The sequence below is a fragment of the Amphiura filiformis genome, chromosome 12 (assembly GCF_039555335.1).
Source record: "Amphiura filiformis chromosome 12, Afil_fr2py, whole genome shotgun sequence".
NCBI lineage: Eukaryota > Metazoa > Echinodermata > Ophiuroidea > Amphilepidida > Amphiuridae > Amphiura > Amphiura filiformis.
In genome coordinates, this window is record NC_092639.1 from 58603580 (window position 1) to 58629482 (window position 25903).

The 25903-nt window shown below is 37.2% G+C and overlaps 2 protein-coding genes across 2 annotated transcripts; both read right to left on the minus strand.

Annotated features, from left to right (window-relative positions):
• Positions 1-12419: 12419 nt before the first annotated feature.
• Positions 12420-13010, minus strand: LOC140166945 (uncharacterized). Its single transcript, XM_072190428.1, has one exon. It carries the CDS (start codon positions 13008-13010, stop codon positions 12420-12422), a length of 591 nt encoding a protein of 196 aa, XP_072046529.1.
• A 128-nt stretch (positions 13011-13138) lies between these two features.
• On the minus strand, positions 13139-14440 carry LOC140166946 (uncharacterized). The gene has a single exon (XM_072190429.1). The coding sequence runs from the start codon at positions 14438-14440 to the stop codon at positions 13139-13141; it is 1302 nt and encodes a 433-aa protein (XP_072046530.1).
• Positions 14441-25903: the final 11463 nt, after the last annotated feature.

Here is a 25903-nt window from a genome sequence, read left to right on the forward strand (position 1 = left end):
TCTAACAGCGTAAAATATGACAATGGGCTATTCCAGAAAATAAGTGCACACCCCCTATAGAGGAGTGAATTTGAAATGAGAGAAAAACTCGGATTTCCAAGCTTATCACTGTACAAAAGTCTGGATTTCCGGTCACAAATAATCAAAGAAAAAACCCGGATTTCCATATTCTTCATTAAAAAGTGAAAATAACCCGGAAATTTTAACCACTTTCATGTTGAAGGTTCAGAATTTCAACTTCATATTGTACAGAAGGGTATAGAGGAGTGGCATTAAATATGAGGAAAAATCCGGATTTTTTAGTGACAAGTGGGTAAAAGTCCGGATTTCCAAGGGGTATAGAGGAGTGACATCAAATATGTTGAAAAAATCCGGATTTCCAAGGGGTATAGAGGAGTGACATCAAATATGTTGAAAAAATCCGGATTTTTTAGTGCAAATGTAAAAAAGTCCGGATTTCAAGGGGTATAGAGGAATGACATTAAATATGTTGAAAAAGTCCGGATTTTTTAATGACAAATGTCAAAAATTCCGGATTTCCAAGGAGTATAATGGATGGCCTTAGATACGATGAAATGTCCTGATTTTTTAGCGACAAGTAGGAAATGTTCAGATTTCCAAGGGTTGTAGAGGAGTGGCATTCAATTTGATCAATAGTCTATTAGAAAAAAATATTTTGAGGTGATAGACATTAATTATGATAAAAGCAACAAAAATTAAAAAATTAAAATTTTTTGACTGTGAGTGTATGGGGGAACAATTTCAATACAGTATTTGTATTTTTTAGCCACAGCCTACATGGTTGATTTTTACTGGTTTAAAAGTTTAGGACTTATAATTTCTCTTTTATATTTTTACATATTAAATAAATGTCATTTTTATTTTTGACATGATTGTGAATTTAATTTACAGCTGTACAAATGTGCATGTTGTTTATTTATTGAAGTTAATGGGCTACTAAAGTACTATTGAAAACTTTTGAAATTCCTTTCTTTTCAAGACAAATAAACCAACTGCATGATTTTTGAATCACACTTCTGATAGTAATCTGATATGCGTGTATTAGACTATGCTTTATCACAGACACAGGCAGAGCAGGGTTGTATATCTGATCTTTAACCTTGAGCCAACCACTATTTAACCTCTAGCTCTTTGATACTGTATGTAGCGGGGAAATTTGATTTTTTAAGGTGGAGTATTTGCACTGACATACAAATTGCATGTATACTAAGTATACTAGCACATGTACTTTCTATGGCATTGGCATTAAATGCTTTTGGCATTTTGCATATATATAATACTTATTTACACCTATTAAATATGTCATATAATTAAATACACAAATTTGTTTGTAACAATTTCCATGAGGAGGTTTTTTTTGCAAAAAGGGTTTATGGAAGTTCCCGAGGAAGTTTATTGCTTGAAGGATAGGAGTCATAGGACTACTTCCAATTCCAGAATTTGGGATCATATTATCCTGTTTTGCCAACTTGCTAGTAACACAAACTATTATACTGAAAAGTCATATTTAATGTTTTATTGGTTATAGGTATATATACCAAAAACATGTTTTATAGGGTGTTTTTGTATGCTGTGACAATCAACCCTATACTAGTAAATTGTACATATTCAGTAAATACCAGTCTATCATGAATCATGATATCAATATGTGACCCGCACTGACAAAACCAGGAACAAGTCGCATTTTTGACATTTCATAATTTGAATAAAATGTAAACACAAGACAATAAGCTTTAAAATGATACCAAAATTATAAAATAGCATCAATACTTTTCAAGATGAATAATTTTGTAAATGATACCTTGATATTTTTGTCAAATTGCTATTCTGAGTAATGGGCCAATTAGTTTCATAGCATCAATACTTTTCAAGATATGGATAATTTTGTAAATGATACCTTGATATTTTTGCCAAATTGCAATTCTGAGTAATGGGCTAATTAGTTTTCTGCCTATTGAATAGGGATTATCATATTTCAACTGTTATTTATTGATTAAATAAACCTCTTTTTAATAAGTACTTTCAATGATTTGAAAGTCCACTTAGTCCCACAGGTTTATACCATGAAATTAAGAATTCCACAATTTAATTTCTTCATGGGAATGTAATCTTTAAAGGCCTATAACTCAAAAAAACATGTCTGGCGACTTGTTCCGGGTTTTGTTGGAGCTGGTCACATATGCAAAGGAGTGTTCAGAAATGGGGGTTTGAAAATAATATTTTGTAATGAGTCGAAATGGAACGTAATGGAAATGGGTCCAACTATTTACCAATAATGGAAATAGGTCCAAAATGACCCAAAATAATAATATTAATAATAATTATGATGATGATGATGATTAAGTTTTGTAACCTTAGGCCAAGTAAAAATTGTTCATTTGTGGTAGGTAGGCCCCCTCTAATGATCACAAAACCTTCCAAAAGTGTTTCTTATATAAAGCATTTCAACTTCCTAGACATCTTTCAAAAATGTTATAACTCAATTTCAAAAACTTTGAAATTGAAGTTACCTCAAAAAAGGAAGCGGTAGGGGATGAGAAACATGTTTTTTTTACTTGGCCTTATACCGGTACTGACTGGTATAAAATGAACATTTTATTTTAAAAGTTGATTAGTTGAATATGAACCGACCACAGAGAAAAGGTCCATTGTCTACCCCTGGTGTTCCGGGGAAAGGGGCACTCCCACTTTTGAGGTGACTTTTTGCATGCTTTGCGTGCATTTTGGACTATTTTCATATTTTTAGCTTAAAGTTATTTTCAGGGTCACTGACAGCCAATTTTTTGCACATGTGCATAATGAACCCAATTTTCTTGATGCCCTCTTTTTTCGACAAAAACTGCCATAGACCCCTAGTGTTGTAAGGCACAGGTCACTTTCATATTCGAGTCCCCCCGGCTAAATCCTAATCCTTTAGTTAGTTTTAACTGGCAATAAAAGTCAAATTTCAATAGTTTTGCAATTTGAGGGAAAATTGGCTAAAANCATGCAATTTTGCATGATTTCTTACAATTGCAGTCACAATATTCAAAGCTCAATTCTATGTATTCAAAATTTTGAGTATAGGCTATGAGTTTGTTCATAAATTTAATATTTTATGTTAATTTTGAAAATTGAGAATAAAAGATATAATTTTTATTTAGAAATTGTGTTTTCTGAAAATTAGAATCCATAACCTGAAATTGGTTTTAGTACAAGGCTGGTCTTGATTGTCACGGCCAGGATTTAGCTAAGCCTATATTTCATTTGCTTAAACAGGATAATATTTATTTTATTACAAAAAATTAGTATTGTATTTTTCTGGAGCCGGTGTAGTGTGAGCATCGGTATTATTGGGATTTTAGATGCAAAAATTTAACATGGACTGCGAAAAAGGTCTAGTGTATGGCAATTAAAGCCACAAGACTTTCTGAGAATTACTTGGGCAAAAAATGCAAATTTAAATGAATATAAACAGACTTATAGTATTGGGACTCGCCATAAGTACAGGTACGGGTTTTGGACCATGAGTACGGGTACGGGTCCCAGGCCATGGGTACGGGTATGGGTCCCAGTTCATGAGTACAGATACGGGTCCAAAGTCAAAATAGGGCATGAGTACGGGTACGGGCCCGAAGCCGTGGGTACGAGTACGGGTACGGGTACAGAAATTGGGACTTGAGTATGGGTACGGCTCCCAATATGGGTACGGGTACGGGCCATGGGTAAAGGTGATGTAGCTTTCGAGTGTGGACTCGGACTCAAGATCACTTTTTGCTGGACTCGGTCGGATTCTGCAAAAAAGTACTTGGGTTCGAAGTCGACCCCCGAGTCCGATTCCAGTCCAATCAATCCATGTACAATGTGGAAAAATTATTTATCACAAAACATCAATTGGAATTACATTAATTGTCCACAATTTTCCAAGTAAGTGGAATCATTCATGCAGTTGACATGCACATCTACATCCTCCAGATTATCCATTAGCTTAATCATAATTATTATCATTAATTATGCACATCCAGTTTATTATATCCGTGTTTTATTAATACCGGTATTTAAAACCCCCTATAAATCTCCTATTAACCCCAAATTTCTGTATATGGTAAGGACCTCTGTATTCATTGACTCAGATCACAGACCCTCCTTCTAGGGTCTGTGCTCAGATGCACTAGTCCAAGCCTGGGCACAAAAAATACATGTGATGTGGCTAGCTGCCAGAAAATCTCACACCAGTCACATTATCATGTAGTTCCACATGTGTGCAGCATACAAGTAGTGGAGTGTATTTGGATGGGGAATATCAAAATGATTAATAAACATAAAAGCTATATAATAATGATATTTTAACATGATAACTTGAAATTCCCCACAAAAGAACAAATCTTTTTGCTGGTTTTTTTCTGTATTAATTGATCAGTCATTGTGTGAATGAGACATGTAGCATATATGATACATGAATATGGGTGGCAAATGTGCACAGGCTGTTACAGTGTAGCAGCATTCATGACCATTTTGTGGAGCCAGGGCTGGGTTTATCTTTTTCAGGGCCATGGACCAAGCTTAAATAAAATTATTAAGGGCACTTGCTATAGCTTTCTATCGGGATCCATGTGTTACTCCCCAGTCCCCACCCAACACTGACACTCCTAGTCAGGACTTATGTCTGGCCTTGGAGGAATCTGCTTGTTTTTCACCTGCCATGGTGTGAATTCACATACATTTGCACCAAAACTACATGATTTGGATGCATTTCTGTGTTATTAAGTTCACAATTACACCCACTTGGCACCACCAAGGGACTAAATTCTGTAATTGTAACTAATTATTATAATCATGATAATGTCAATTTTTACCAATACATATTAATACCGTATTCGTTCCAATAAGCGCCCGTGCCCTAATAAGCGCCCACCCAGGAAATTTCCAATTTGCTATTGGGTACCATCAATGTTGAAGTGACAAATAGACGTCGATACGGTGACATGGCTGGAGGACTACAAGTCCTGTGTAAACTTGCAATGCATTTTCTACATCAGAAAAGCTACTAGCTAGAACGTCTCAGGACTCTTTTAAAACATACGTAAATTTGTCTCTATTCAACACCTCTTACGAAAAAATTATGTAAACTACAATCAAGTGCAAATTTGCTGGGACACTTTCATAGTTCAATGACCCTCCCCGCACCCCTTATTCAATGTTGTATACCAAACGCCTCATTTTTTAAATGGCCTATATTTTTGCTCCAACATTGGTTGGTGGGGGAGGGAGGGGATTCGAGATAGGTTGGAAACTATACAAATAAAATATCACATGGTGAACTTCATATGACCGGTTTTATTGAACAGAGGGCGCGAAATATGAACAAGTGTCCCAGGGAAATTTGCACTTGATTGTATTAAAGAAAAAAAAAAATAATCTATTACTTTCAGTAAAATTACCATAACTCGCAAACGCGTTGCTCGATTGACATGATTTTTTCACTAATTTAAAACAAATAACATTGCGCATTTTTTGGTTACTTTTATTGTCATTTTTTTGTCAAACTAAATATTTTAGGTATCAAAACGCTGTAATATATTCATTATTTAAGGCATATTTGACACATGATTGCTATTTTAAGCGCATTATCTCAAAATTCACTTTTAAAACAATTTAAAACTAATCAAAATTAAATCATATTGGAAATATAGAGTACAATCAGTTAAAAATACCTACTTAAATAACAAAAAAATCATAAAACAAAACAATTGTTTCCCTTTAGTTCATTGGTAAATGTAAATGTAAATTGGCAACATAAAGGAAAAAAGAAAAAAGAAAAAAAAGAAAGAAAGAAAGAAAGAAAGAAAAAGAAAGAAAAAGAAAGAAAAAGGAAAGAAAGAAAGAAAGAAAGACAAAAAGAATAAAACAGAAAAATAGCATTACATGGATTCGAACTCGAGATCTCGGGGGCGAGAAGCAAGGCCAGTAACTATATGCCACCGGGAGACTGATGACAATTGCACTCGATTTCAGCGTATTTAATCCTATCATTGCAATGCTACTGTATTGTGTTATCGAGCTTCGATCCAATGAAATCATTCATTAAAACTCGTGTTTTGGTCGTATTCAGCATTTATCTAACGTATATTTTGAATATACACGGTCACATTAAACATACCTTCCTAACTTTGATATGTTTATTGGTAATTATTCCTCCATTTAAGCCAAATGAGCACGGTCTACCATAATGTTAAATAAATATATATTACTTTTTAAGTTATATTATTCTGGTAGACCGTTATTGCGTCATTAATTCTTGTTATCCTTGTTATAAATAAATTCGCATGAATAACAACAGCTCAACCATGGTGTAGTGGTTTACTTACTGCCTTCTGATCATGAGGGCTACGGTTCGAAGCTCATTGTCGCCGATATGTTTACTTTTAAATCCTGCTCTTTATCTCTTTTTTTTATTTTTGAATACCAATAATAAGCACATTTAAAATGTGTAATTGTATATAATTGTATATACACTTTTTGGCATGGCATTGTTACGTTGAATTAGCGTGTCTGTGATGGGTAGTTGAAGGCCTATATTAAAGAGTTTAACGTGCATTCCGATAATAGCATTTGAAATAGGGTAATGAGTTTCAATGATGCGACAAACATCATGATTCTGTTCTATTTATTTCTATATTTTCTTAATTTCTTATTTGGTTTGCTTTTATTATGTTTGTAAATTCTTCCAAAGGAGAATTTATATGTTCACTCTAATATAAGCAATCAATGTGTCAAATATTCCTTGAAAAATGCATGCATTGCAGGGTTTGATATTCAAAAAAATGTTTATTTTAATAAATTTTTTAAAATTGGCTAATCATGTAATGCATAATGAAATTATCTTGACATCACTGAAAAATTATGAAAATCGAGCAACGCGTTCGAGAGTTATGGCGATTTTATTGATATTAATAGATTATTTTTCGCATCCCTATACAATCAAGTGCAAATTTGCTGGGACACTTTCATAGTTCAATGACCCTCCCCGCACCCCTTATTCAATGTTGTATACCAAACGCCTCATTTTTAAATGGCCTATATTTTTGCTCCAACATTGGTTTGTTGGGAGGGAGGGGCTTCCACCTAGGTTGGAACCCATACACATCACATAGCACATGGGGAATTTCGTGTGAACGGTATTATTGAACAGAGGGCGCGAAATATGAACAAGTGTCCCAGGAAATTTGCACTTGATTGTATTGAAGAAGACAAAAATAATCTATTACTTTCAGTAAAATTACCATAACTCGCAAACGCGTTGCTCGATTGACATGATTTTTTCACTAATTTAAAACAAATAACATTGCGCATTTTTTGGTTACTTTTATTGTCATTTTTTGTCAAACTAAATATTTTTAGGTATCAAAACGCTGTAATATATTCATTATTTAAGGCATATTTGACACATGATTGCTATTTTAAGCGCATTATCTCAAAATTCACTTTTAAAACAATTTAAAACTAATCAAAATTAAATCATATTGGAAATATAGAGTACAATCAGTTAAAAATACCTACTTAAATAACAAAAAAAAATCATAAAACAAAACAATTGTTTCCCTTTAGTTCATTGGTAAATGTAAATGTAAATTGGCAACATAAAGGAAAAAAGAAAAAAAGAAAAAAAAAGAAAAAAGAAAGAAAGAAAGAAAGAAAGAAAGAAATAAAAGAAAGAAAGAAAGAAAGAAACAAAGACAAAAAGAATAAAAAAGAAAGAAAGAAAAATAGCATTACATGGATTCGAACTCGAGATCTCGGGGGCGAGAAGCAAGGCCAGTAACTATATGCCACCGGGAGACTGATGACAATTGCACTCGATTTCAGCGTATTTAATCCTATCATTGCAATGCTACTGTATTGTGTTATCGAGCTTCGATCCAATGAAATCATTCATTAAAACTCGTGTTTTGGTCGTATTCAGCATTTATCTAACGTATATTTTGAATATACACGGTCACATTAAACATACCTTCCTAACTTTGATATGTTTATTGGTAATTATTCCTCCATTTAAGCCAAATGAGCACGGTCTACCATAATGTTAAATAAATATATATTACTTTTTAAGTTATATTATTCTGGTAGACCGTTATTGCGTCATTAATTCTTGTTATCCTTGTTATAAATAAATTCGCATGAATAACAACAGCTCAACCATGGTGTAGTGGTTTACTTACTGCCTTCTGATCATGAGGGCTACGGTTCGAAGCTCATTGTCGCCGATATGTTTACTTTTAAATCCTGCTCTTTATCTCTTTTTTATTTTTGAATACCAATAATAAGCACATTTAAAATGTGTAATTGTATATAATTGTATATACACTTTTTGGCATGGCATTGTTACGTTGAATTAGCGTGTCTGTGATGGGTAGTTGAAGGCCTATATTAAAGAGTTTAACGTGCATTCCGATAATAGCATTTGAAATAGGGTAATGAGTTTCAATGATGCGACAAACATCATGATTCTGTTCTATTTATTTCTATATTTTCTTAATTTCTTATTTGGTTTGCTTTTATTATGTTTGTAAATTCTTCCAAAGGAGAATTTATATGTTCACTCTAATATAAGCAATCAATGTGTCAAATATTCCTTGAAAAATGCATGCATTGCAGGGTTTGATATTCAAAAAATGTTTATTTTAATAAATTTTTTAAAATTGGCTAATCATGTAATGCATAATGAAATTATCTTGACATCACTGAAAAATTATGAAAATCGAGCAACGCGTTCGAGAGTTATGGCGATTTTATTGATATTAATAGATTATTTTTCGCATCCCCTATACAATCAAGTGCAAATTTGCTGGGACACTTTCATAGTTCAATGACCCCCCGCACCCCTTATTCAATGTTGTATACCAAACGCCTCATTTTTTAAATGGCCTATATTTTTGCTCCAACATTGGTTGGGGGGGGAGGGAGTGGATTCGAGATAGGTTGGAAACTATACAAATAAAATATCACATGGTGAACTTCATATGACCGGTTTTATTGAACAGAGGGCGCGAAATATGAACAAGTGTCCCAGGGAAATTTGCACTTGATTGTATTGAAGAAGACAAAAATAATCTATTACTTTCAGTAAAATTACCATAACTCGCAAACGCGTTGCTCGATTGACATGATTTTTTCACTAATTTAAAACAAATAACATTGCGCATTTTTTGGTTACTTTTATTGTCATTTTTTGTCAAACTAAATATTTTTAGGTATCAAAACGCTGTAATATATTCATTATTTAAGGCATATTTGACACATGATTGCTATTATAAGCGCATTATCTCAAAATTCACTTTTAAAACAATTTAAAACTAATCAAAATTAAATCATATTGGAAATATAGAGTACAATCAGTTAAAAATACCTACTTAAATAACAAAAAAAATCATAAAACAAAACAATTGTTTCCCTTTAGTTCATTGGTAAATGTAAATGTAAATTGGCAACATAAAGGAAAAAAGAAAAAAGAAAAAAAGAAAGAAAGAAAGAAAGAAAGAAAAAGAAAGAAAGAAAGAAATAAAAGAAAGAAAGAAAGAAAGAAAGAAAGACAAAAAGAATAAAAAAGAAAGAAAGAAAAATAGCATTACATGGATTCGAACTCGAGATCTCGGGGCGAGAAGCAAGGCCAGTAACTATATGCCACCGGGAGACTGATGACAATTGCACTCGATTTCAGCGTATTTAATCCTATCATTGCAATGCTACTGTATTGTGTTATCGAGCTTCGATCCAATGAAATCATTCATTAAAACTCGTGTTTTGGTCGTATTCAGCATTTATCTAACGTATATTTTGAATATACACGGTCACATTAAACATACCTTCCTAACTTTGATATGTTTATTGGTAATTATTCCTCCATTTAAGCCAAATGAGCACGGTCTACCATAATGTTAAATAAATATATATTACTTTTTAAGTTATATTATTCTGGTAGACCGTTATTGCGTCATTAATTCTTGTTATCCTTGTTATAAATAAATTCGCATGAATAACAACAGCTCAACCATGGTGTAGTGGTTTACTTACTGCCTTCTGATCATGAGGGCTACGGTTCGAAGCTCATTGTCGCCGATATGTTTACTTTTAAATCCTGCTCTTTATCTCTTTTTTTTTTTGAATACCAATAATAAGCACATTTAAAATGTGTAATTGTATATAATTGTATATACACTTTTTGGCATGGCATTGTTACGTTGAATTAGCGTGTCTGTGATGGGTAGTTGAAGGCCTATATTAAAGAGTTTAACGTGCATTCCGATAATAGCATTTGAAATAGGGTAATGAGTTTCAATGATGCGACAAACATCATGATTCTGTTCTATTTATTTCTATATTTTCTTAATTTCTTATTTGGTTTGCTTTTATTATGTTTGTAAATTCTTCCAAAGGAGAATTTATATGTTCACTCTAATATAAGCAATCAATGTGTCAAATATTCCTTGAAAAATGCATGCATTGCAGGGTTTGATATTCAAAAAAATGTTTATTTTAATAAATTTTTTAAAAATTGGCTAATCATGTAATGCATAATGAAATTATCTTGACATCACTGAAAAAATTATGAAAATCGAGCAACGCGTTCGAGAGTTATGGCGATTTTATTGATATTAATAGATTATTTTTTCTCATCCCCTATACAATCAAGTGCAAATTTGCTGGGACACTTTCATAGTTCAATGACCCTCCCTGCACCCTTATTCAATGTTGTATACCAAACGCCTCATTTTTTAAATGGCCTATATTTTTGCTCCAACATTGGTTGGTGGGGGCGGGAGGGGATTCGAGATAGGTTGGAAACTATACAAATAAAATATCACATGGTGAACTTCATATGACCGGTTTTATTGAACAGAGGGCGCGAAATATGAACAAGTGTCCCAGGGAAATTTGCACTTGATTGTAGGTAAAAAATAAGCGCCCACCCAAAATGACTTTGTTAAGCGCCCACGCTTATTGGAATGAATACGGTAGGTCCTATTGAAATTCAATTACAAAATTTGACCAAGCTGTATTACATTTCAATACTAGGCCTACATGCAGTAAGTTACACGGCAAATGAAATAAAGTGTCCAGCTTGTCCGAGTCCGAGCCGAGTCCTATTGTGTCCGAGTCTAGACTCGAGTCCAACTCGATCCGGGGGTGCCCCAAGTCCGAGTCCAACAAAAATAAGACCCGAGTCCGGTGGACTCAGTCAGAGTCCATGCCGGGGTTTGGTGTTGGGAGTCATTTAACTTTATGTGACAGGTATCTGTCTACTGGCATTGCTTAGTAGGGGCCTATTTGTATAAAATGATGCTCTAAAAGGGGTCACAGGGTATAACAAAATGAAAAAGGAGTAATTTGGTATAACATCTTGAAAAAATGGGTCATTTGGTAGAACATTTCCAAACAATGGAGAAAAATTCTAGATTTTGCTGAAATAAGAGAATTTGAAAGTTTCCTCTTTATATTTTATGGCATTTTGAAAATTATAGAAAGATAGCCAACCTCAAATGGAGCCTATAGTGACAGACTCATAGTAGGGGAGACCGGGGCAAGTCCGCCCTCGGGGCAAGTCCGCCCACCCCATGTTTCTGATCTTGTGACTGCTGGAAAAGTACAATGATGATGTAATAAGCTGGCACACGTCATAGCTAAGTACCCAAGAAAACAAGACAGTCCGACACATTTCGCCAGAGTAATATTATTATTCTTTGAACAAGTTCATTAGGAATGTAGAATTCAACTGTAAATTTTGTTCATTTTGAACAATTCCTAAGTAAAAACGAAGTTTTTAACTCACGTTTTAGTGACGTTTCACCACTACACTAGTGGCTTCATCAGACTGGCAACTCATCACATCTGACTGTTTCCTTTTATGGGTAACAGTAGGCACCGTTGAGGGCGTGATGAGTTGGTCAAAGATGTTGTTGAGTGCGTAGGCCCCCTCGTCCTTGTTTAGAGTGTCATGTCCTTTTCTGCGGATCCAAATGGCTTCCTTGAGCCACCTGGTAGTCTTATCAGCTTCACGATCAATGACCTTGGATTCCTCCCAATTGATTGAGTGATTTGTGGAGGCAACATGGTCGGTGATAGCAGATTTGTGAATCTCAGTGACAGAAGATTTCCGATTTGCACGTGTGAATGGTCTGGCTTCAAATTTCTCAACCTCCTTTTGGTGCTCTTTAAGTCGGGTGCCAAAGGGACGGCCAGTTTCACCAATATAGGAACTGGGGCAGTCACCACAGGGAATCTCGTAAATGGCCTCCGCTTTCTGCTGGGGAGAAGTTTGTCCTTAGGGTGGACGAGCATACTGCGAATGGTGCGATGTGGTTTCATGGCAGTAGAGAATCCATGCTTTTTGAACACACGGGAGACTCGCTCAGAAACGCCCTCTATGTAGGGAACCACGACCATGCCTTTGGTTTTCTCACTGTCATCTTTTCGCTTTGTCGTAGGTTTTGTCTTAGGAGTGGATCTGTCTTTTTGGACTTTTTAATAGACCAATCTGGATAGCCGCAAGTGGTCAATGCATCGCGTATTTTTTTCTCCTCAGTTTGTTTGTCCGCTTCCTCTGTTACCAACGCGTCACTCCTGTCTAACAGCGTTCTAACAACTCCCAGCTTTTGATGTAAGGGGTGGTGGGAGGAGAACTGAAGATATTGATCAGTGTGCGTTTTCTTTCGGTAGATGCAGAGTTTTACTGATCCATCCGGTTTTCTGGTGATTAGGGTGTCGAGGAAGGGGAGCGAACCTTCTTGTTCTTGCTCGTATGTGAACTTGACGCTGTTGGTGGGGTCAATGGAATTAAGATGATCTGTAAGGTTGTCTACCTCTCCTTTACGTACTATTTCCAACACGTCATCTACGTATCTTTTCCAGAGACGCGGGCGACAGGCTACCGGGGCCGTGGAAATGGCTTTCTGCTCCAGCCACTCCATGAATATATTACACGCGAGTGGGCTGAGGGGACTTCCCATAGCCATGCCAAACCGTTGGCGGTAGATATCACCAGAGTAGCTAAAGTAGGCGACAGTAGCAAGACAAAATTTTGTAAGTTCGATGATGTCATTAATTGTGAGAAGGGTTCTGTTTTTGAGGTCTTTATCCTCACTCAGTCTATCACGGAGCACATGGAGAGTGAGATCGATGGGGGTGCTGGTAAAAGCGCCACCACATCATGTGAATTAAGTATCTCATCTTCTGTGAGGACAATGTCTTTCAAGTCTTCCGCAAGACTTTTGGAGTTCAGAACATGATGTTCGGATTGACCAACAATGGGGCTCAGAATATCGGCTAGGGACTTGGCCACATTATAACCGATAGAGCCAGTAAAATCTACGATGGGTCGCAACGGGGTTCCATCTTTGTGAATTTTGGGACTGCCATAAATTCTTGGAACATTTTCAGAGGTGGGATACAAGAATTGCTTGTCTGTCTTCTTGATTTTATCCTCTTTTTCAAGTCTCTGCAAGATGGAAACTAACTCTCTTTTATGTTTTGCCGTTGGATCCCTGTCTAATTTTTCATAAGTCTTAGGGTCGCTAAGGAGGGCATCCATTTTTTCCTGGTATTCCGTTTTGTCCATGACAACCGTGGCCCTGCCTTTGTCGGCCCCCAGGACCATGATAGACTCCTCTTTTTGGAGTTGTTTAATTGCGATGCGCTCATCTTTATTGATGTTTGAGGGGGGCAATTTTGCCGATTTTAAAGTGCCAACAATCTCAGCACGTAATTGTGCCGCTTCCGGTTTGGTAAGCTTCCAACAAGCTTTCTCACAAGCTACAATATGTTCATCTACAATAGACGGCTGATTTAAATTATCAGGACTTACCGCGTAACCGAGGCCACGAGCTAATACACTATTCTGAGCATCAGATAATTTGTATTTCGACAGATTTTTCACCCATCGCTTCAGTTGGGTACCACTCAAGTCCAGATCAGCGTGAGAATTGCTTTTGTTTACATCGTTGGAAGTAGATTTTTCATGTTTTTTCGCAAGTTCCTTCAACTTCCGGGTTTGGCGTGCACGTACATGTTGGAACTCACTCTCGCGGGAGTTTTCTACATGGCGCGAGATTTCGCGAGACAGATCTTTGTTTATGTCGCGGGCATTTAAACTGGCATTTGCGCGGATTTTATCCTCCTCTAAAGTCTTTATTTTGTTGGTAACAACTCGGATCCTCTCATTTAACAAAGCTTTCTCGGCTTTATTCACAATATCACGAGCCCGTTTGGTGTTGATGGGGCAGTTAAGCTTTAAGCTGGTTGGAATAAGACCACTGTGTTTGGCCCGTAGGGAGAACACTCTATGACATCTGAAACGCGATATTTTCCGTTCCGTGTTTTCAAGCAATCGGAGGTCTTTCACTGCGTTTCGTCCATAATTCTCTCTCAAATCTTTGAACAAGTTCATTAGGAATGTAGAATTCAACTGTAAATTTTGTTCATTTTGAACAATTCCTAAGTAAAAACGAAGTTTTTAACTCACGTTTTAGTGACGTTTCACCACTACACTAGTGGCTTCATCAGACTGGCAACTCATCACAAAAGTGTGTTCAAAAAGCATGGATTCTCTACTGCCATGAAACCACATCGCACCATTCGCAGTATGCTCGTCCACCCTAAGGACAAACTTCTCCCCCAGCAGAAAGCGGAGGCCATTTACGAGATTCCTGTGGTGACTGTCCCAGTTCCTATATTGGTGAAACTGGCCGTCCCTTTGGCACCCGACTTAAAGAGCACCAAAAGGAGGTTGAGAAATTTGAAGCCAGACCATTCACACGTGCAAATCGGAAATCTTCTGTCACTGAGATTCACAAATCTGCTATCACCGACCATGTTGCCTCCACAAATCACTCAATCAATTGGGAGGAATCCAAGGTCATTGATCGTGAAGCTGATAAGACTACCAGGTGGCTCAAGGAAGCCATTTGGATCCGCAGAAAAGGACATGACACTCTAAACAAGGACGAGGGGGCCTACGCACTCAACAACATCTTTGACCAACTCATCACGCCCTCAACGGTGCCTACTGTTACCCATAAAAGGAAACAGTCAGATGTGATGAGTTGCCAGTCTGATGAAGCCACTAGTGTAGTGGTGAAACGTCACTAAAACGTGAGTTAAAAACTTCGTTTTTACTTAGGAATTGTTCAAAATGAACAAAATTTACAGTTAATATTATTATTATCGTCAAAAAACATTTTTGAGTCGAGGAAGTTTACATTTTAAAAATTAGTATTATTGCAATAATCTCAAGACCTTACAGAGACGGTTTTGGTTCTTAAATTCAGTTGGAAGGTGAACGTTTTGCCAACATATTATGCAATTAAAAGATCAACATATTGTGTTTAGTCATGTTAGTAGGCGTACACATGGAAAAAAAAAGTACGGTTGGGGCAAGTCCGCCCTGTATGTGAAGGGGCAAGTCCGACCTGTGTTTTCCGCAGGCGGACTCCCGGGGCGGATTTGCCCCATCGGCGTATTATGCAAAATATTGATAATAATACCTTTAAGAACGGTAAAACTACATGCAAGCATATTTTTTTAAGTTAAGTGGTATCAGTATTACTCATACCACCTATTATGCTCTAAAACCATAAATGTCGAAGTTGTAAATAAAGGTTTGTTCATTTTGGTCCCCTACATTTATTAGCTTACATTATACCCCTCCATTAAATTTAGTAGACTCTTTGGAAGAGAGTGAGCGCCTAATATACCCTTTACTAAACGTTTGCATTAAATTTATAATTGTTTTGCAATATTATTTCTTTTTATCAGGGCGAACTTACCCCACCATAGGGGCGGACTTGCCCCAGCACGGGCAAGTCCGCCCTGTCATCATGATTTTATTTACCCTTCTCCTGCCGTTACTGAAATGTGGTAGTATTTAGCTATAGTGTACAGCTTAAAAATGTAAAAACTATAGCCTTCTAACATGAGAATTGCCCTCTCTAGGCGAGATTGAAGAAAATAGGGCAGACACGCCCCGGACCGGTCTCCCCTACCTGTCACTTGTAAAGTTGAGTGCCCCCTGCCAAATCCATGTCGAATATTAAGTTATAATGTTATAATTTTATAGCAAAGATTCCAATAGAGAATTTTGAACAAATTCCATAAATATACATGTACACTGTCACTGTAAACAATAGAGAATTAAGATTAATCAAGCTGCTGCACAGTAATGCTGTGGTCAGACTCTTCTCTGTTCTTTTACAATGAGACAACTATACCACCCCACACCACTTCCCATATACACACCCACTGTCAAACCCCACCCCACACAAGTGTCACAGTCATTTCCATACCCTAGGTAACTCCGAAGGTAAAAACTACATGTACGGTATCACATGTCAACAGTCCGCTGTGACCAAAGTATTCTAGTGTGACACACACTACATATAAGTGGCCAGGTACTAGAGAAGTGTCACTAGGTTGCATGTGCAGCATACATTGTCATCATCATCATCATCTTCATAATAATATTAATACTTATAGAAATTCACCATTTCAGAAATATGTTTTGTGTGATATTAATCAATTATTCTAAACATCTTTTTAAAATTCTTAAATTGGATAAATATCCCAGACAAATGTTCAGTGACTGCCCGTAAGTAGTGAACACAAACACTAGCCCTATGGATGGGGTGTACATGTCTGTGTGCATGTTTTCTCTCTTTCAAGAGTTTAGCTCCATGAAAGAAGTTTTAGATATTTTTATACAGTCAAAATGTTTATTAAATTCTGTATAATTATCAATTATTTCATTAAAGATAACAGTATTGATTCTGGGAAGTGACAGATAAATCTAAATAATTTGGTGGATATGTAGGATATTATGACAGATCACAGATTTGACAGCCCCAATTAATTAGGAAAATGGGCAAAAGTGAAGTCAACAATTTTGAATCAAATTTGAGATCTATTTTGACATTTTAGATAATCATTTCACATTTTACATGGATTTAATTGGACATTTTGTGTCCAAGTTTGAGCCGAGCCGAGTCTGTTTTTGTCAGAGTCCAACAAAAAGTGGACTCGAGTCCGGACTTAGAAGTAGATTTCGCAACTCATTCATTTTACACTATTCAATATGCAAGCTACATTATGTTGAGAAAGGACTGGCATAAGGCAAAAAAAATTTGTTGTGTTGCCCTCAACCGCCCGACCCTAAATCCTGAAAAATCAGGGTCGGCATTTTTTTTTTTTTGAATGATGATTTTTACAGATTTGTTCAAAAAATCAATGTTTTTCACTTAAAATTAATATTTTATTGAAAGACTAGTCTTTACTTGATGTCTAACAGGTATCCAGAAGTCAAAATTGACAAATGTCCCCTAATTGAAGAAGCATTATTTAATATTTGAGGGAATTAAAAAAAAAAACTCAACACAACATTTTTTTTTTGCCTAACTTCACTGTGTACCCGGGCTGTGCTTCACCCAGTATCAACAGGTATATTGAGAAGTTGATGCATATTTACAATTTAAGAGACTGAAAAATTATAAATCAGCCGCTTGATAGCTTGATAAATGAAGAAATTAAACTTATTTGATTTTTTATATTCTGTATGATTTGTTACAACCTCTTTACAAAAGAAATTTTGAACTCAATGATTTAAATTCATTAAAAGTAGCATTTCATCCAACCCTAAATTGTCAATCAATTTGCAGCCGTTTTAGCCTAATTATATTTAAAAAAATTGAATTAATAATTTTGACCCCAAGTTTCCAAACCTGCCAACTTGATGCAAAAAATTGTAACTTGAATCAATATCACATGTGGTTTGTTCAGGGACCTGTGGTATTGAAGTACACATACTAAAGCTGGAGCATCAGAGCTGCTGGGCTGGAGCACAGGGTGGCAGTTTGAACCAAAATCTGTGTACACTGCATGTGAAACAAATAATATTGTATTAAAACAAGTAAAATACCCCGTGTGGGGTTCTACCTGGTTGAAGGTATGTGGGGATATACCATGATTTTGGGGTCCTTTTCAACGATTTTGGTATTCAGTGGAGACCAATATTTGGGGGGTGTGCCAAATTAGGGTAAATTTGGGTGCTTTTTGTGAAAACTTGGAATACTCATAGCCGAGTGGCGAAAGCAGCAAGAAGTAGGCACAATTTTTCAGCCTGATATGTCAGCAGGCCCGTACGCAGGGGGTATACAAGAAGTCCCAAAATTTCGCTTTTTTGGTCAAAAGGTCCAAATTTGGGGAAGAAAGTCCACTTTTCACAAAATTGCCCCCCCCCCTTGTAAAAAAAGTCCACTTTTTCAAAATCAGCACCCCCACAAAAATCCTGCGTACGGGCCTGTGTGTCAGTGACGTAATGCGGCTGATCCATGCGCGCATCTATTGCGCGTCTTTAATCACGTGTGTGCGTATGCCAGCACTTTAAGCGTCCACCAGCTACATAAATAAATAAATAAATAAATAAATAAATAAATAAATAAATAAATAAATAAATAAATAAATAAATAAATAAATAAATAAATAAATAAATAAATAAATAAATAAATAAATAAATAAAGCAAGCTGTGTAGCTGTGAAGCACATGAAGCTGTGTAATGAAATGCACACCGACATCACTGTTATATCAGGGTGAAAAATGGTTTAGAGAAATGCCTGGCACATCCCTGTAATCAAAATTACACCCCCTCTGCGGGAATGCCTTTTCTTGTTTCGTTGGCGTTAATGTGTGTGTGTGGGGGTCATATGATTTTCATGTAGCTCGGAGGGGGGGGTCATATGGTTTTATTATCGGAGAAGGGGGTCATATAGTTTTCGGCAGTGACTTTCTGTCTGCTCCCCCTCCAGTAGAAATAATGAACGGTCCCTAAACTTTGTGAGAAGTTGAAGTGGGATATATCTAGGCAAAATATGTATTATGATTATAAATAAATATTCTGTTATTAATTGATAATATTATTACGATTCAACTATTGTGACAGATAAATCTAAATATAGACCCCTTGGCAAATAAGTGAAGCCAACCAATTGAGGATCAAATGATCAAATGACTCGGCTCCAAGTTTGAGTCATATTTTTGGGTGGTGGTGGGGGGGGGGAGGTGGTCATCTCCTATTTCATAAAAAAGGGATACTAACCCTTTTTTATTATTATATTTTATGATCTTCTGGCTACTAGAAGATCATGGCCACTATTTTTATAATCTTCCCTGTTTTGAGCACCACGACCTGCAGATACCAGACATTTGTACGACCCTATCAATTCACAGACACAAATACCCAGATATCTGTATTATTTTATACATGTACATTGATTAAAAATTGTCTTCTTGATGGTAGTAAAAACAGTGACCCACTGACCCCTCCCTTTCCGAAGAAAATGACTGCCCCTTGTGTCCGAGTGTGAGTATAGCCAAGTCTGTTTGTGTCGGGTCCGAATCCGACAAAAAAGTCCGAGTCCAGACTCAAAAGATGAAAATCTGGATTTCCGGAGCTTGGATGAATAGAAAAGTCTGGATATCCGAACTCCTCTATAGGTCAAGCGTATGGCTATGTCTGAAAAGTCCGGATTTCCGGAGCTTGTATGCATAGAAAAAGTCTGGATATCCGAACTCCTCTATAGGTCGAGCGTATGGCTATGAGGGGAAATGTCTGAAAAGTCCGGATTTCCGGAGCTTGTATGCATAGAAAAAGACTGGATATCCGAACTCCTCTATAGGTCGAGCGCGGTACTATGTAGGGAAAATGTTTGAAAAGTCCGGATTTCCGGAGCTTGGATGGATAGAAAAAGTCTGGATATCCGAACTCCTCTATATGAAAAGTCCGGATATCCGGAGCTTGGATGGATAGAAAAAGTCCGGATATCCGAACTCCTCTATAGGGGGTGTGCGCTTATTTTCTGGAATAGCCCAATATTAAGGGGTAAGGGGACATACAAATCATAGTCTATAGGCTTACGTGATATTTTTCAAACTTGTCATATTTTTGGGTAGATTCTTGGCAACCATATTTAAACACATCTAGAAACTTCACTGATTAAGAAAAAAATGGGTGCCAGTTTTTCCATTAACATTTAGAGCCTCCATTTTGAATTTCAAAATGGCCGCCATTTTTTGGGGAAAATTACCAATTAACCATAACTATTCATCCAAATGTCATACAATATTTATTATTTTTTACATAAACTCACATAAAGGGGTCAGTGATTCATTGAAAACAAACTAAGCGCACTAAAAATACTCCAAACAGCAAAAATCCAAGATGGCCGCCATATTTCCAGCTTTTTTGACGTAAAATGCCATAACTTTTGAACCAATGGACATAGGAAAATGCTTTTGATGACTAACCATATGTTTTGGCATATGAGGATTCCAAAAATAAAAACGTATTTATGATTGGAACACTTTTAGTATAGGTTTCAAGTAGAGTTTCTTCAACTGATTCTGAGACGTGCCGCAAAATAAGGCCATAGGTCTTGAAATATAATGCTGTGTCAGACACAATCCTAGAACATGGCAAAAGCTTGTCCTGGGAAAAGTGTATAGTTCTTTAAATGCTATGTAATGTATAAATCAGGGGCATCAACGTTACTGATTAATTGTTCCTAATTGTCATTGTTTCAATGATCTTGTAGATCTTCACCAATCATTGGTGGTGTAATGTTCATACAGCTGTCGCCTTCCCCACCACATTTGCAAAGTTTGGTACAGACTACATTGTTTCTTCTGCATGAGCACCTTCTCGAGCACTTCGATTTCTCACAGTTACACATGACGAGCTGCAGCACTGAGACCGGAGTTAGAGCAACCTGAGAAAGAACCGTCAGTAGCTCGTTGTCTAGGTTTCGCCACCCCAAGGTCAGAGGGTCAAGACAAGTTGGGTTCAATACCATATCCTGGTGCCAGACATTAGCCTGGACATGGGCACGGCGTATATGTTCAACCCATGCTCCCTGGGTTGGTGGCAGTTTATCCACTCCTTGTTCATCTTTGAGTTGCTTGAACCAAAACCATCTGAGCATCTTTGCCTGCCCAATGTTGACTCCACTTGGACAGAAAAGAGAGCAAAGAAACTCTTCACATCCACGTAGAACTTCATCGGATGGTTCTTCTCCTTCGCCAAGACCAGCTAGTGCTCTTAGAATTGCGGGGCTGGCCTTCAGGAAAGTTGTAAAGTATCCCATCTTCCCCTTCTCTTGAATATGTCCTGTCGTATCACAGCCTGTGAGAGCATGCCAGTTGATCAAAGCAGCTGATCTCTCTGGGCCAAGCTTGTCATACTGCATGCTGCAGGAACACTTTGCGTCGTCTTTCGTCTGTTCCCATGATTAGCGCCGAATGGTTGCCAAGTAGTGGTGTTCTTCGTAGCCATAAGTAGCACATCTGTGTCTTGTGAATAAATGTGGACATTCATCCCATTGCTTGCAGCTTCTATAGCATATTAAATCATAAGAGTGTCCGCCTCTTTCTGAGTGCTGACACTGGTCATTGTTTCACATTTATAATTCGTCATGACTTCCTCCCGTGTTGCAGTCATAACCTTGACGTAAATGTAGCGGATGAGCTGATGGGAAAGGTAGAGAGTTAGCGAATCATTTGTGCTGCTGCTGGCGAGAAACATCTTTTTGTCTTTGAAGCCTGTTGAGTTTTGAACGATGTAGGATCTAGTTCCCTTCACCTTACCTTTCCGCCGTTCTCTGGTCTGTTCTTTCAGAGATGTGTTCTTTGTGTAGTTGTCAAATATAACTCGCACTTGACAATATCCTTGAGCCTTTGAGTCAATGAGTGTGATAAAGGATGTTGCAAGCTCTTTGCAAGTCTTGGGATTCTTGACTGCCATCAACTCCTGTACTACTACCATTCCATTAACTATAAGACACGTCTCCGATCCCTCTTCAAACTCAGTAGGCTGTGCAGAAGCTTGAGATATGTCATTTGCCACCAGATCTTCCAGAAGCTTTATCACTGTGCTCTTGTCCGTAGTGGGATGAAAAGATCCATCTGGTGCCATAAGAACTTTGTTGGTGTATGCAAACTCATGCATCCCAATTACTTCTTCCAGATTGACACTCTCTCGAGATGACCGGGCGATAACCAACAATCTGGCGAAGAGTGATGTGGTTGCCTTCAAGGTCAACACCTCAGACCCCATGTTCAAATTAATGTTTTCTGCGGCACACATGCACGTTTTCTGTTTGACTTTGGTCATATTGTCCCACAAATTGCCACTTCCGATAATGCGGTCTTCTACAAACGTTTTGTAAGCTTCCATGCCCTTCTCCTCTGTTGCTAGGATACTCTGTGAAAAAATTCGTCAGGGATGATCTTCTTTATCATGAGTTTGAACATGCAGCCCTTTATATTCTGAGTTCTCCCTACCAGCCTCCGTTTGGAATAAGTTGCAGGGCGCTAACACTGCCTTCAGCTGTGCAATGGAGCGTTCTTGGCGAGCAATTTTTGACTGAGAGAGATGATGATGCTGTGGTGACGCAGGCGTGCTAGTAGTAGCTACAAGTTGTTCTGTCTCATCAGCAAGCCGTGTCAGCTCCGGAGCAGTGAGACAAAACTTCAAGAGCGTTGCTGAAGACGCTATTCCAGAGATCCCTCCTTGTCCTTTTGTTGATTTATTGAGGTGTTCCATCGCTTGATCAACACCAATTCGTGTGATTGGAATATGGTTGCTAGTATTCACTGCAAACTCGCCGTCGGTTAAGCTCTGCCATAGTTCTGGATCAGATGTTTTTATGGCATCCATGCGTGTGATGAACTCTGGAATGTTTTGAGCATAATCTAGCCTGGAATAGGCAAAGAAGCAAAGATGCTCCGTTGATGCCAGGTAGAGGTGCCAATTACTTTCCCGTATAGCCCTTTGGAACTGTAACAGTGTCATCACCTGTCGCATGTACATCCTAGCGCATTTATACATTGGGTCTTTCTTACGATTAGCGTCGAACTCTCATAGCTGTTTCTCAAGATTCCATTAAGAATGCCTGGTGTGCTTCTGCAACGCCTGTCCTATCTCTGCATGCTTCAGTCAGCTGCTTAACGCTGGCTTCCAGGGTGTCACGTACAACGGGCTGATCCTCAAGGAATTCCTCCAACCAGAGATCGAAGAGAACCTGAAGAGTTAACTGGTGAGCTTCAATCGCTCTGTTGTAATGATTGCCATTTAAAATCTGTAATTCACGCGACTATACAGATCTGCTGTCAAGACCGCTACCTTCTGTCCGTCCCAAGCACCTAAGTGCACAGATCACTATGTGGAATGCTCCTGGGCTGAACACCCACTTTGTTCTTGAACTCTGGATATAGATACTCAAGTTTCACAATTCTCTTGTATTAATCCATGTCTAAAGTCACAACGATAGTACTGTTTGCTCCAGACACAACTGCGTTCAATTTAGTCAGTTGATCCAAAGCAGTAACTAACGTGGGCCATTTGGTAGCAGCAGCATTGATGATAGGCAGACTGAACGTCTTGTCGATTACTGGCAAGGCATCCGCATCATCTGGAGTGTGTAGGAGCGAGTTATAAGCTGACCACAAATGCACTGGTTGCATTTCAATGCGTTGATTGGCTACCAATCCTTCAGGTTATTGGGTGGTTTCTGCAAATTCATCTGTGCTTGAATCGGACAAATCTGGAACTTCAGATTCAACGCCAGGCAAGTTGATGTTTGTTGACGAGTTTCATCTTTTACAGTAACGACTTGTGAAGCATCGTACATCTCATCATATACTACTGTGGACTTGCCTTTGGTTTCAGACTGCCTTCAATAGTGCGAGGCGAGTAACTGGATAACTGTTTGTGGGACATTTCTTAGAGTTTCTGATACAGGCTGTTGCCTACTGACCTGAAGTTGGTTAACTATCGTTTCACCATCGCCTGATGAATGATACACTCCAATGGCCATGCCATAGAAACTGGAGTGTCTTATCAATATTATCCATTGATGCTCGTAAGGTCTTGTTTTTCAGAAGACCTGGTGGAACGTAAACACCATACTCTCTCATGTTTTCGCATACGGACGTGGCAATGCTGTTACATATCTTCTGTACTTTGTCACATGTAACTCCTATGCCTGCATTGTTCAACAGCCTAATTGCCTTTTGACTGCGGAAATTTCGATACATGTACAATGAGACTCCTACTGAGTAAGGGCTCTCAAACATGCAACGAAATTCAGCTGTAGCTGATTTTGGTTCTAGAGACATTTGTCTCTTTGTCTTGCATGCCTGAACTATGGAATGTGCATCATACTGTGAGCAGAAAATATCTGTCATATAGCAATAATTATATAATGTTCAGATGAACAGCTGCCTGAACTATAATGCATTTAGTACCCTTACCCCTTATATGAAGAGCTTTGTTTCAAAACCCCTTACATCCACTTGAGCAATTTTGAGAAAACATAAAAAAATCATCTAAAAAATCACTGAAGGGGTTTGCAACAAAAGCAGTTTTTGGCGGGATGCTCATCCTACCCAGGCATCCCGCCAAAAACTGCTTTTGTTGCAGACCTCCTTACATCAATGATATTGTTGATGATTTATTAATTTTTTCTCAAAATTTCTTAAGTGGATGGAAGGGGTTTTGAAACAAAGCTCTTCATATGTATAAAATGATGTTGAACACCAAACAAACAGATCGGTTAAAAAGCTGCCTTTGGAGGATAAGTAAAGAGCCTATCATAAATACGTTGTTGTTCTTGGAATCCCCATATGCCAAAACATATGGTTAGTCATTAAAATCATCTTCATATGTCCGTAGGTTCAAAAGTTATGGCGTTTTACGTAAAAAAGCCTAAAATATGGCGGCCATCTTGGATTTTTGCTAATGTAGAGTATTTCTAGTGGTCTTGTTTTGTTTCCAATGAACCGTTGACTCATCTATATGAATTAGATTGAATATAGTAAATATTGTATAACATTAGAATGAATAGTTATGGTTAATTGGTAATTTTTCCAAAAAAATTGGCGGCCATTTTGAAATTCAAAATGGCGGCTCTAAATGTTAATGGAAAAACTGGCACCCACATTTTTCTTAATCAGTGATGTTTCTAGATGTGTTTAAACATAGTTGCCAAGAATCTACCCAAAAATTTGCTTTCTTTGCACAAGCCAACAGACAAACTCAAGTTTTACTGATGAAAATGAATTCATTTTGGTATCAATATGTAGCTATTTGATAGTTCTAACTTTCTAGTATTATTTTAAAAGCAATTAAGCCATTAGTTGTCCAGTAGATAGACATAAAATGCATGAAAATGTTAATATTCCATGTCTAACAGCGTAAAATATGACAATATTAAGGGGTAAGGGGACATACAAATCACCCATACTCAAGTTTTACTGATGAAAATGAATTCATTTTGGTATCAATATGTAGCTATTTGATAGTTCTAACTTTCTAGTATTATTTTAAAAGCAATTAAGCCATTAGTTGCCCGGTAGATAGACATAAAATGCATGAAAATGTTAATATTCAATGTCTAACAGCGTAAAATATGACAATATTAAGGGTAAGGGGACATACAAATCACCAAAACACAGGTTTCACTGACGAAAATGAATTCCATTTTGGTATCAATATGTAGCTATTTGATTGTTCTCATTTTCTGGCATTATTTTAAAAGCAATTAAACCATTAGTTGTCAGGTAATTTAAACATACAATATGAGAAAAGTGTTGATATTCCATGTCTAACAGCGTAAACTATGACAATATTAAGGGGTAGGGGACATACAAATCACCCAAACTCAAGTTTTACTGATGAAAATGAATTCATTTTGGTATCAATATGTAGCTATTTGATAGTTCTAACTTTCTAGTATTATTTTAAAAGCAATTAAGCCATTAGTTGTCCAGTAGATAGACATAAAATGTATGAACATGTTAATATTCAAT